The sequence below is a fragment of the Sinocyclocheilus rhinocerous genome, unplaced genomic scaffold (assembly GCF_001515625.1).
Source record: "Sinocyclocheilus rhinocerous isolate Xijiao unplaced genomic scaffold, SAMN03320098_v1.1 scaffold165, whole genome shotgun sequence".
Taxonomy (NCBI): Eukaryota; Metazoa; Chordata; class Actinopteri; order Cypriniformes; family Cyprinidae; genus Sinocyclocheilus; species Sinocyclocheilus rhinocerous.
In genome coordinates, this window is record NW_015630990.1 from 614,594 (window position 1) to 627,862 (window position 13,269).

A 13,269-nucleotide genomic window follows, 5' to 3' on the forward strand; every position below is an offset into this window, starting at 1 on the left:
AAAAAATCTATAATTTTGACCCATACAATGTATTGTTGGCTATTGCTACAAATATACCCCAGCGACTTGTGACTGATTTTGTGGTCCAGGGTCATATTTATTATTATTAATCAGTGTTAAGAACTGTTATTTTTGTAGAAACTGTTACATTTTTTAAAAGGATTCTTTGATGAATTGTTTAAAAGAACAGCATTTATCTGAAATAGAAAAATCATTTGTAACATTGTAAATATTTTACTTTCACTTTTGATCTTTTTGATGCTTCATATAAAAACACATACTAAACCCAAACTTTTGTATAATGTATATGTAATAATGTAATAATGCATTTTTACACCACTAACTTGCAGTTATCACAGAACTAGAATTAGCATCTGTTCTCCACTCTCCAACCATATGATCACTGTTTAAACTTGACGCTTATGTTCTGTACCTGTGATATGAAGAAAAAAACTGAATTAGTTTAAGTCAAGCCTTTTTTTTAGTTTTTTTTTTAGAACTGTGGTGATTCAGACATGTGATTCACTATCAAGGTCACTGGAGTTATGAGTATCGCTTGGGCAGCTGCCAACAGCCTGTGAGCAGAGTTAATGTTAGTTCTCCCTCATCAGGGCTCAATGGATTTTAATCAACACATTATGCCAGTTGTTAATTGCCTGAGAACCATCTGTTTATAAGCACACGGCCAGATTACTGCTTACCCACAGTGTAAGCTGACATGGTGTACAACACGTTAATTTGCACCACGAGCACTTCTTTCATGAGGGGTGAAACGTCAAGTAAAATAAAACTTCCAAAGAAACTCCAACTTATGCTGGGGACACACCACAAGATAATCGGGCTGATTTTGGGCCGATCTGAATCTGCTAGGAAGAACGTTGGAGGCGCCCCGATCGCGAATCGTAAATATTCAATATGTTGAATATATACGATCAGAAATCCTGATGTGTGGGGGGAACATCGCGGCACACCACACACTATAGGAGCAAAAGGGTTAAATCTAGGATTTTTTTGTCCTCATGTTTGTGGTCTCTCACATTTTGAAGATCTTATAAGATTTTAAAAATCGTTTAGTGTGTACCCAGCATTAAGCAGACAAAACATTTTTTGTGTCTTTTGTTGTAGTGACTGTTTTATATAGAAAAGAACAGAACAGAAAGCCTAGATGAATCAAGAACAAAACTAATGTGACCAACTACCGTGGAAAGCATTGAAAATGCTATAAAAAATATTGTTTCTTCCATATATAGATAATTGGTAGAGGGTGGCAACATCGTTTCCTTTGTTTCCCAGGAAACAAAGCCCGTCTCATGTTCAAATGACCTTTGAACCATGTTCCCGGCCCAGTTGAAAACAGTCTGAGTATAGTCTAGTTAGGACAATAGCCATTAAAAACCTACTTTCGGAAAACCTTCACACACACTGCCATCAAATTTACTGTAATCAGTGGCACTGAGACTTTTATTCAGCCTCAAACAAGTGCTCTGTCTCTGGGGAGTGGAGGTACCAGGCAGGGGTTGATGGTCAGCCCAACAGGCTATCTGGATGTGGCACAGTAATTAGCGCTCTTTAGGGGTGTGATTTTGGAGTCAACATCGGGCGTTCTGTCTGATCCCAATCAACTCTCCTTTTATTTGTTAGCTGGTGAAGAAGCGGTCGGGGGCGACGTGCTACCCCTGCCTCATGCCCAAGTCTCTATCCGCACCCATGGTGCCAGCTGAGTACAGCGGCAAATCAACACAGGCTAATGTTCAGGTGAGATATCACTACCAAACCACATGGGTTCCTGCTTTGAACTGCCAATATTGCTGAAATTATCCTTTTTTTTTTTTCTAGAATCATTTCAGAATCCAACTTTGTTGTCCAAATATGTTGTGTGATAATTGAAACCATCTATTTTGATTCTAACCTTTTTCCCTGAACAAACAAGGTTTTGAGGTCTGTGTGCCAGTGGTCTATTGGGACGAAGGTCCATGAGGAGTCGAGTCATTTAGCCTACGTATCAGCCATCCAGAACAGCAAACATTTCATATAGAAGTAACATATGTGACCACAAATGTACATCAACTGCACAATTTGGGATAGGGCCTATGCCTGGTCTTCAGTGCAGAGTAAAAGTATTTATTTATTTTTTTTTTTAGGGGCACAGTAACCATGAATAAATGTTATGAATTTTTATTTACCCAGTTATTCATCTAAAATCTATTAAATGATTTATCATATATCAGGGCAGATTTCTTGGTTATGTTTTATTTAAATTTCCATTCAAATACTGAATGTCACTTTATATAAATATAAAAGTAATATAAATGAACCTGCTCCTAAATAATAATAATAAATTCTGATAGTATATATATACACACACATAATACATAATATATAACTTTTAAAAACAATTACCGACCCCAAAGTAAATATATAAAATATCATGCATATTATATGTAAAAACTAAAATAAAAGGGTTTTAAAAAAACAACTGATCCCAAACACTGTTTTGTTTTTGCATAACGCAGCATTTTCCTGTGCCATATTTGCGGTCTACCCTAGTAAAAAAGTCATATATTTAAAATACATTTATTTCATACTAAGTATAGTTCAGATCTTTTAACATATTTACTGGCATATTGCTCAAGACTTACTGATATAAAAATTATAATTAAAGTTTATTTGGAGAACTACTTGTGCACAATGCACATTTCTGAATATTAAGCCTAAAATGTGTTTTAATGTCACTATTGATGAGGATTGTATGATCTTTGATTAATATCAGTCTTTAAATGCAAGATATTTAAAGTGTACTTGTAATAGTTTCACTTTAGCACAATCAAATATACTTCAGTATATCTTTGGTTGGACTTCAGCTCTACTTCCGCACAATTAAAGTCCATTAAGTACAAAATTAGTTGTTACAATTTAGCAGACTTTAGTTTAGTATACTAAAAGTACAATTGCAAGGTTATTTTATTAAGTACATAAATATGTAAATGTATTTGTAGTATACTTAGCATGACATAAATGTATTTCAAATACATTTGAGCCTGTTTATTTTTCACTAGGGTAAAGACGGCTGTAGTCTTACTTTCACTGTGCATCTCTCTTTCAGTCATGCTTTCTCCCTTCTCTCTTTTGTCTCCTAACCCATCAAAGCAACCCTCTACATTGCGAGTAGGCCTAAATCACTCGCATATGCGACTAAATCTTACTCTGGGCGACTAAATAATGTCTAACATTAGCCATTGGCTAATAAATTATTAGATTTTACACGCCAGTATGTGTGTGAGAGGCGTTCAACACAGATTTTCACTCGATAAACACGCTGACTGAGCGCATGGCGATTATATTGCCAAGGTGTGCGTAGAGGGTTGAATCATGCACTTTAATTACAGGTAATAACCCTGCAAACATGCGTCTTCGGTAATCACCAAATTGCCACAATTAAGGGTAAAAATGCAGCCTGAACAGCCGCTTGCAGCAAATTACACATGTGTAATGTGGAAACAACAGACCCTGCTCCTCACGGGCTACAGAGAGACCATTACAGCCCCAGCTTGGACCCTCAACACTAGGCTAGATACAGTAAGAGGAGCACTGAGGGTGCTGTGGTCACTGGGGTACAGCGAGCGATGTGATTGGTCAGGTGAAGAAGATTTAAGACATATGATTGGTGCAAGACAAGAAGCAGATGAAAAGAAAGCCCTCTTTCTCCATTGCAGGACAATGTGCCGAGGGGAGCACTCCATTATTGAGAGGCTCAAATGTGTGAGTAAGTAGACTAGTATGTAGAAGTATAAACCTACTCTGTAGCCGTAACATTAAGATCGTGTCCATCAAATGTGGATTGCATGATTGTAATTCTCTATAATAGGACAAGGATTAAGAAAGTATGTGTGTATGTATTTGTGTTTGTCTGCAGTGGCAGATTGCTGGATCAAGTACAACTGTTTCTGCGGTCTGCGCACTCATGCTGACCTGGATGGGCGCCTGGTCACTGAACTCATTTACGTGCACAGCAAGCTCATGATCGTGGATGACTGCACTGTCATTATTGGTCAGACACTGTGCCCACACATATATAGAGAAGTAAAATTGGGTCGTTCTCTGGAAATTTCAGAGATTTTATTCTTTATCATTTCATTTGAAAGCATTAGTAGCAGTGTAATAACTGCACCATAGGTGGAGGTGTCCTGCTTGATATTCAGTTTAGTAGTTGACTATATGATTTTTTACTGGATAAAAATTACTAAGACATCTTTAGAAAAAAATACTGCATATTTAAATGTAAAATTAATAATAATAAATACATATTTATATACAAAATATAAAAAAATAATATTTTAAATAAAATTCTAAGTAAATATTTTCATGTGTTAAATGTAATATGCATATATATTTTATTTATATATATATATATACTGTAAAGGCAAAGCAACCATTGCTTTAGTCTTTAGCGTCACAAGATCCTACAGCAATCATTCTGATATTTGATTTGGAGTTTGATTATTATTTAATGCATCCTTGCTGAATTAATTGAATTATTGTTTATTTAAAAAATATTTATTGACTCTTACCTTTTGAATGGTAGCATATCACAGTCTTGAAAGGTTAAGCACCAAAAACTGCTTAATTATCATCATTGATAATAATAAGATTTCTTGAGTATGAAATCAGTGTATTAGAATGATTTTTGATTAATCGTGATTCGTGACACTGAAGACTGGAGTAAAAATTAAAAATTCATCATTGCCATCACAAGAATAAATTACATTTCAAGATTTATAAAAAAAAAAATAAGAAAAAAGGTATTATTATTATTAATTTTGCATTTTTGACCATACAAAGGTAGCCTTGGTAAGTATAAGAGATTAAAAAAAACAAAAAAACAACAACAACAACAAAACTATTATTAGTAGTAGTAGTAGTATTATTGACCTGTATATAGTCCCTGGACGGATGGGTAATCCATAATAGTAAATCATTGCTTGTAAACTTAGAACTTATTATTATATTATACTCATAATACATATAATTATAATAATTATTATTATTATGTGTTAGGTTTGTGCACACGATGATCTTGCAATAGCACATTATGTTGTTTGAAATCTTCGAGCTGTAAAGCTGTTAGTCGCCACTAGGTGGCACTGCACTCATACAAAACACCTAAACGCGGACGTGCAGAATATCAAACATCAACAGATGTTTATGAAAAGCGAAGTCACGCCTGTCTCCTCGATCATCACAAATGCATTATTAAAATCCCATTAACGTCGCTCAAATCCTGTTTGTCTTTATCAATTCCAATTATCTTCTTATCCTTATGAATAGGCTTTGAAGAAGAAAAATGAGAAATCTCAGTGTTGTTCAGTGATACGTCCTTGAGGCTCTCAGTAGAGGTCAAACCCCAATACAGACCCAGAACACGCTCCCCAAAGGCATTAACCATGATAGTAGGAAAAGGGAAAGTGTCTGATAGGTATCTGTGATCTGCTTAGGCTCTGCAAACATCAATGACAGGAGCATGCTGGGAAAGAGAGACGGTGAAATGGCTGTGGTTGTTGAAGACACAGAATTCCAGCCCTCTGTCATGGATGGAGAGAGTTATCAGGCTGGCAGCTTTGCTCTGTCTCTACGGGAGGAGTGCTTCAGGTCTGCTTTCCTGTTACAGGTGAGCTACATGACAACAGGTTTTCCCTTTGCAGTGGGAGATTTTACAGTCCTGTGAAATACATCATTCATATTCATTGGGTGAATCTCACAAATCTGTTCTATTTTGACATATTTTTCATGAAACAACCTATTTTATGACTATTTTTGCCACAATGAAAAAAAAAGTCATAAAATAGGCTTTATTTCTTCATATTATTGTACATTTAGTCATTTTTCATTAAGCAAATTAAGCCTACTTTATGACTTTTTATGGCATTGTGGCATTACTTCATGATTACGCAGCTAAATTGCCACTAAATTCAAATTTTAAACGAAATACCGTTAAAACATGCATATTTAATACACTTTTTCATCAAATCAGTTTAAATATCACTAATTTTTGCTTTATTGGAAAATTTAAATTTTGTTGTGAAAGTGTAGTTAATTCTTATGACAATAATGCAGATGTACTGCATTATACACTGCATAAAATATATCTTTGTCCTAAAAAAAATCTGTTAAATGTCTCTTTTTTCTTTTGATTTTCTGTTTAAATATTGACTAAATGCATTATTTTTTGCTCTATTACATTACAAAGTGTGTTATTTTGAATGTGAAAGCAATCTGTTTTTTTAGACTTGTACTTGGCTTGCTGGGAGACATCAGTGATCCCATCAGTGACCGTTTCTACAAGGAAGTCTGGATGGTGACTGTAGCCGAGAACGCCAGTGTGTATGACAAGATAAATAAATCACTCAGAAAAGGTAAGAGCCACCGAAAGAGCACAGCACTGACCTTCCTCGCCGCACTCTCTAAATAGCCCTAGATTCATTCTTAGAATAGAGCTTCCTTTTATCACTGATCTTAGAAATGTGATTAACCGGCTCAGTCAATGGAGCCGTCTGTTTACTTGTGCTCTGATTCTGCCTTTGTGTCATTGAAATGATTCTGCAGTCCAATATAGGATAAATATGCTGCAGATCTGGTATTTATATATATATATATGCTTAATTGGGAATAGTCACCATCACTGACTATCTGTGCAGGTCTTCAGCTGTTTGCCCACTGAAGCAGTCCTAAACTGTAAGATTCTGAGAGAATACATGTCACGTCCTTGCATGGCTATAAGAAGACCCAGCACAGGCCTGCACCGAACTGAAGAAGATACGAGGCTTTCTGGTCCAATTTCCCTTGTACTTTCTGTCTGAAGAGAACCTTTTCCCTTCTTTCAATCTAAAGAGGGAATCATGCCCATCGAGCTGTGGACATAGACTCTTTGAACCTCTAATGGCTGTCTTCTCTTTTGCATCATGCTATATGTGCTGTCAGTAGCATGCAAAAACTACCTCTGAGCTCTCTTTAGATGCATGTCTAAACCTTCATTCTTCTGCTGTTTGTCTGTTGTCCCTGTAGGTTTATGTCTGAACTCTCTTAATCAAATATACATGGACACTGCAGCTGTCGTAAATAATTAACTTTGTTCTTCCAGTAATTATTCTTTATATGTGCATAGTTCTTTTCAGATCTTCCTGACGATTAACCTAGGTAAAAATGCTTAAAATATACAATACAACCACTTCTGGTAGTATCACAGACACTTTTAATTTAAAAGCACACAATAAACTGCTGCAATTTTCATTTTTACAAAATATATTAAGTACATTATTTCAATATATTATTTAAATTAATCTTATAACTTACATATGTAGCTTTATTATAATAATTAAGCATCTGGAAAATGTGTCGCGTAGACACACAATACAGTTACATTCACTGTCTTGCCATAATGTAAGCAAGTGGTTGCATTTTATAAAGTGTAAGCCCAGTTTTACAACACAAGATAATTGTGGATCTTACAAACACCCATGTATTGAAGACATATTATTGTGGCACAAAAGACAAACAAGGAGAACGCTATGGCTTTGGTTAGGTGCGTCACGTAAAGCATGTGAATTCCCTAACCATTACATCTAGAATTCAGATTATTAGACTCTTATATTACATTACATAAACTTCCTGAGGACACTTTACAGCTGCTCTTTCATCAAAGATATTTCTCATTGACAAAACAATGCTCACTGAAAATCTTCCACCACAGTAGGGTGAGCATTAACATGGTTGAAACCGACATTTATTGTCTTTGAATAAGCAAAAGGAGGCTTGAACGTGTGCAGGTGATGCTTTAAGCAGCATAGACTCCCCAACGTAAAGCTAACAGAGGATCATGGCTTATGCCATATAAGAAGCCAATACAAAAGATTTAGCCGAATGATCCTTTCTTAAGAGGAAAATCTGAAAAAAATTAGCAGGCCGTTTTGCTTCAGCTATCAATGAGGTCATCGCCGCTTTGATCACTTTCCATTGTCAGTTGGCGAGTCCACCACTTCTTGACTTCAGACCCCGAGGAGGCCTCATCACTCACAGGGTTCATCTTACACACCATGGACTTCACACCCGTGCGCCCTGCAGGGCAAACAAAAGACTGCGATGTGAGTCATGGGTTAACCAGCCACGCAAACAAGTCAATGTGCAGAATACTAAATATGTGGAAAAACAAACAATAAACAAGCCTTTGTTCTTTTTCAAAACCATTCAAAGAAACATGGGAAGAAAGTATAGTATAATTATTATGCTAACATCCTTTAGCAACACTTAGCATGACTTATGTTGCTATATACCTCATTTTACAAAAGCAATACTTTTGTAAATGTAAGAGCATGTTTAATAGTGTGTTTGGTGTTGACCTGCAGGAAGTCGCCACTGTCCCAGCTTCCTCTGGGGTCGGTCGGCGGAGTCCTGTCGATATCTGCTGCGGTCCGACAGGGTGGGGCTCAGTAAGGTCTGCAGGCCGCTGTTCTGCTGGGTCAATCATTTCACATCATTTCATTAGAATGAAGACTCAGAGACACACATAGTCTCTGAAGAACAGACACTGGTAGGGTTACCTCTGGCTGAGTGGGATTGTCTTGGTTATGGGCGTTGGTGTCCTCGCTGGGGACGGTGGTCTCAATGCTGGGAGGGTTGAGCAGGCGCTGGAGGTCCTGCTGTTGGCTCTCTCTCAGACTGAGAATGATGCTACATGACTGCTGCTGCTTCTGAAGGAGGAAGGTGGTGTCAGTGTTTTCATTCGGCTCATCCTGCATGTCTAATACCAGCCACTATGCTGATACGGGACTAATTCTATTGAACAATGAGAATAAAAGCAACTCAACTGAATATCAGCAGTTATATCAGCATACCTGTCAACACTCCCATTTTTCCCGGGAGTCTCCCGTATTTCACACCCATCTCCCGCACCCCTCCCGTTTTGCTATTTCTCCCACGAAACTCCCGTAATTTGCGTGGCCCAAACCTCGCTATATGAATGATCACATTAATATATTATCCCAAGGTTGTCCAGTTGCCAGATCTTGTGTGAAAAGCATCCTACTCACACAATCGATACATCATAAAAATTTCAACTCATTTGTGACCTCAACCTGGCAACCTAAAACCCAGTTGCACTGTTGATATCTGCGCAGGTAGCAGATGTGGGAATCAAGCGAAATGGGAGGGGAAGACTCGGGTGGTGCTCCAGCGGAAAAAAAAAACTAAATATACATGTAAATTTAACTTTAAAAAGTCTATGCATGACCTGGTGTTTTATTTGTATCTGAAATTAGGAGATGTGAACATTACGGAGCGCTAAACTCTCTCATGCAGTGTATGTTTCATTAATACTTGGTTTATATATGGTTTATGTGTGTTTTTCAAGTCATTTCCAGGTAATAAATAAAGTATCTGAATGATGCAGTGCTAACTGACATAGCATTTATTACAGTAGCCTATAGAAACTAAACAATATATTTTCTGCCTTATTCTGTGATAAAAATGTAAAAAAAAGAAAAAGAAAAAAAGTGTAGTATATAAACAAATCATAAAATTGACTTATGAAAATATAGGAAAAATATTACAGAATACAAAATGTTTTCATCTGTATATTTGATTTAGCAGAAAAAATATACAAATAAAAAACTCAGACAGGAAGTTAATGTCACATTGTCAAGTTAGACTGACAAATTGCATAAATTCCCACATGACTGTTCAAGACCCACAGCCAAAAAGAAAAACAAAAATGTACAATATGAATTTATTTCCACATATTAAAGTGACATCAGATTTGGGCCATGTTGAGATGTAGTGTAAATATAGTCACTGTCAAACAGCTGATCTGTTTTCAGTTTATTGGGGTAAATATCAGTGAAGTGTCAGGAGTGTGTTTGTGTGAACTCACGGCTCGTATGCGTTTGAGGCACTTCTTTAACCACATGCGGATGGTTTGTTTGGCCACCTCCTCCTCTATAGTGTATTCAAGCTGCTCTCGCGCCAACAGCTCCTCTAGCTGAAGACTCTTCCGGATATCAACTGAGCGGTACGACAGCATGCTGAAACATACACCATCAATGACTTCCTATAAGCTGCTGAACACGCTTAGTGGCCAATATGAACAACACTAGCGATGGATTGGCCCTTTCAGGGTTTGTTCTTTTTAGAATGGGGAAAATTTGAGTTTTGATAGTAACTCTTCTATATCAAAATAGGACATTTTGATTTGTCGTGATATGCATGTTTGTTAGTGTGCTGTAATGAATACTAATGGTCCTTACTAACCTCAGTACATCATGGAAGGTGACATCTCCTCCGTTGTGCAGACGCTCCATCTCATAACACATGTGTTTGAAGAGAAGCTTGTCTTTGTCCAGGTCAACTTCCAGACGACCTCTCAGCAGACGGAGCAGAAACTTCACCCGAGAGGTCGGTATCACTCCCTGTTTTCAAAAAACTTTAGTAAATAAATACTGGTATATATAATGGCAAAAGGGTTATTTAAGAAAATTCTCAGACTATCACTGTACTATAGCTAGTGAGCTGCCTACCTAGAGGGCATTTTAAGGCCCATTCTTTTTATTAAATTCTAAGGAAGCATCATATTTTATCCTTGGCAGAGCAGGCAATCCTAGAATGAAATCTGATAAACTATGAATGGTGAAGAAGTCAAAAAAAAATTATATATTAGCATTAAATATACAGGAATTAATTGGAAAATTTTGATAAAGACTATTTTGTGCACATAACCTGGATAAGCTAAAACAGGTGAATATGTCAGTTTCAGAGTGACCAAAAATGATCCTGGAGTAGCAATATGTAATTTTTTTTTGGCTGAAATATCAAGAGGTGGTTCATTGCCGAAGAACTTTACTATTTTACTATTACTTATTTTACTGATGAAAATTAAAAATGAAATGAAAACTCTGGTGAAAAGTTGTTGTTGTTGCCTATGTAGAGTGTTCTAAATCAGCTTTGTGAGGTTTGTGCTGTCTTAGAAGGCTAGCAGGCATCAAGGAAGCTCACTAGATTTTGGAGCAGAGCTCATGTGTCTAATTAGGCACAAAGTCCTTCCTGTGCTCAGCTGTTACAGTCTTATGGCCTCAAGTGTTTCTAGCTGATCCCAGCACCGCTGGTTGATTAATTAAGGCCAGAAAATGACTGGTGTGCCTCATTTAACTCAAATATACACGAGCAGATATTACTGATCCTACGGGAGGAGGTCAAATCTGCACGCACTTCTCTCTGCTGCTCTCAATAAGGCTGTTTCCACCTAATGAAGATGACAGCTCAACACCTCTCGCTATCTGTGACAGGCAGTAATAACCTCCAATTACTCTGGAGGTGAGAATGCCGATGCGTGTGATTCATTCATTTGTGGCTTCAGAGCCGGTGCGAAGAGCACACGCGGGTATTAACTCAAAATCATCCCCGCTGACAGCCGCTGATCACAGGCACGTCCCCTCCTCCTCCTCACCTCCCGCTTGTCATCCACCATGTTCCAAATGATCTGGAAGTGACGCAGGTCGTTGTAGCTTAGCAACTGGTCCTCCTCGGTGGAGTAGAACAAAGAGAAATTCTCCACAATGATGGCTGAGGGGGAAATAAAGTGATTATTGTTGGGATCGCTTTCAGCTAGGCTCTCAGAACACAAGTAAGGGACGGAAAACAGACTCTAAACAAGTGTGCAAATGCTTGCTGTGGTTGTAATAAACCTCAAGGAGGCAATAGTTACCTTCGAATGCCATTGTCAGGTTTTAAAATGTTGACGGTTAATGCTAATACCCACTATAGCTGCTCTTGTGGCAACGCTGGGAATGCAACCAGTTAACACACTGAATGACACATTTCAGAGCATAAAGTTGAGTGGTGTGTGAGTTACACACTCATGGTGTACTGTAGAGTAGGGTGACCATACGTCCTCTTTTTGGACCTTAAAATAATGCTTCCGGCCGGGATTTCTAAATCGCCCAAAATGTCCGGGATTCGGCTTTTGCTTTCTACAGTCGCCATTCATTGTGTGCGGTTTTGTATAAGCGGTTTTCTTAATCTTGCTCCCACTGAATTTCTGACCATTATCGCCCGCTCCCGTGATTTTTGTGTCCAGTGCTCCAGCAAACATTCTAACATTGCATTTAATTTTCACGCATCAGGGATCCGCTATCAATATGCAGAGTATTTAAATCTCTTTTGAATGGGCGCTCGCTGTTCACTTTCACTTTCGATTTCGCGATCACGCGAGCTCTGTGTAAAAGATCAGATATTTGTTAATGAGCTCAGGATCTGTTGAGCAGCAAATCCTCCAGCATGTTAATATAGTACATTATAAAACAGTATGCAATAATAACGTATTGAGTGTAAATTATCATTTTAATTCAAATTATTAAATGGATGCCACATTATTGGGACAATAAGCCCTTCCTAGGCCTACCCTAACCCTACCCGATACTTTTTTTTCTTCAACTTTTTGATTATTTCCTTAATTTTTATTAAAAATACATGCCTTTCCGATGTGATATGAAATTTAAAAATGGAAGAGAAAAAGTTGAACTTGGGTTCGAACTTGGGTTGATCATGTCAAAAAAACTATGACACACCATCTATGCCACTGAAGCTGACATCTAGCAGCCGTCTTTTGCACTTTTGACTAGTTCAATCACACGTTGGTGGGCGAAATTAGTGTAAATAGCCTCTGCCAACAAGGCGGGCTATTTGCACTTAGTGTAAATAGACACTCCGTAATAATAAACTCAAACCTTATTTTATTATAGTCTCCAAGGTAACATTTCTCACTTTCATTTAGATTAACTTGATGTACTAAAATAACTAAAAATAAAACTGAAATTTACAAATAACAAAATTTAACTAATATACTACTAATTTCTCTCCGGCCAATCCGTGATCAGCAGAGTTTACACGTCACGTTTTGGTAACGGTACGGTTCACTTGGAACCTCAACCGAGGTGGTACTAAAAAAAGTACCAGGTACCAGGTACTGTACCCAGTGGGAAAACCCCCCAAAAGTGAACTGTACCGAGTCGTACCATGCAGTGGAAAAGCGCCAAAAGTGTAAATAGCGATAGACGCTATTTACACTAAGTGAAAATAGCAATGGATTCTATTCACACTAAGTGAAAATAGCAGTATTTTTTTAGCGATATGCTATTTACACAGTGCAAATAGCTATAGATTCTATTTATACTACAGTGGTGTGAAAAAGTGTTGGCCCCCTTCCTGATTTCTTATTTTTTTTGCATG

The 13,269-nt window shown here is 37.4% G+C and overlaps 1 protein-coding gene and 1 pseudogene across 1 annotated transcript in view; one reads left to right on the plus strand and one right to left on the minus strand.

Annotated features, from left to right (window-relative positions):
* Nucleotides 1–6,917, plus strand: part of LOC107740916 (phospholipase D1-like) — a 22,482-nt pseudogene extending 15,565 nt beyond the window's left edge.
* A 487-nt stretch (nucleotides 6,918–7,404) lies between these two features.
* LOC107740917 (sodium leak channel non-selective protein-like) overlaps nucleotides 7,405–13,269 on the minus strand; it is a 73,521-nt gene continuing 67,656 nt past the window's right edge. The window contains exons 29-34 of the mRNA XM_016553467.1: nucleotides 11,489–11,604; nucleotides 10,297–10,454; nucleotides 9,920–10,070; nucleotides 8,592–8,741; nucleotides 8,391–8,505; nucleotides 7,405–8,109 (exon numbers count right to left, since the gene is read on the minus strand). Of these exons, the coding sequence (XP_016408953.1) occupies nucleotides 7,967–8,109; nucleotides 8,391–8,505; nucleotides 8,592–8,741; nucleotides 9,920–10,070; nucleotides 10,297–10,454; nucleotides 11,489–11,604 (833 nt within the window). The 3' untranslated portion in view covers nucleotides 7,405–7,966. The remainder of the gene's footprint in view (nucleotides 8,110–8,390; nucleotides 8,506–8,591; nucleotides 8,742–9,919; nucleotides 10,071–10,296; nucleotides 10,455–11,488; nucleotides 11,605–13,269) is intronic.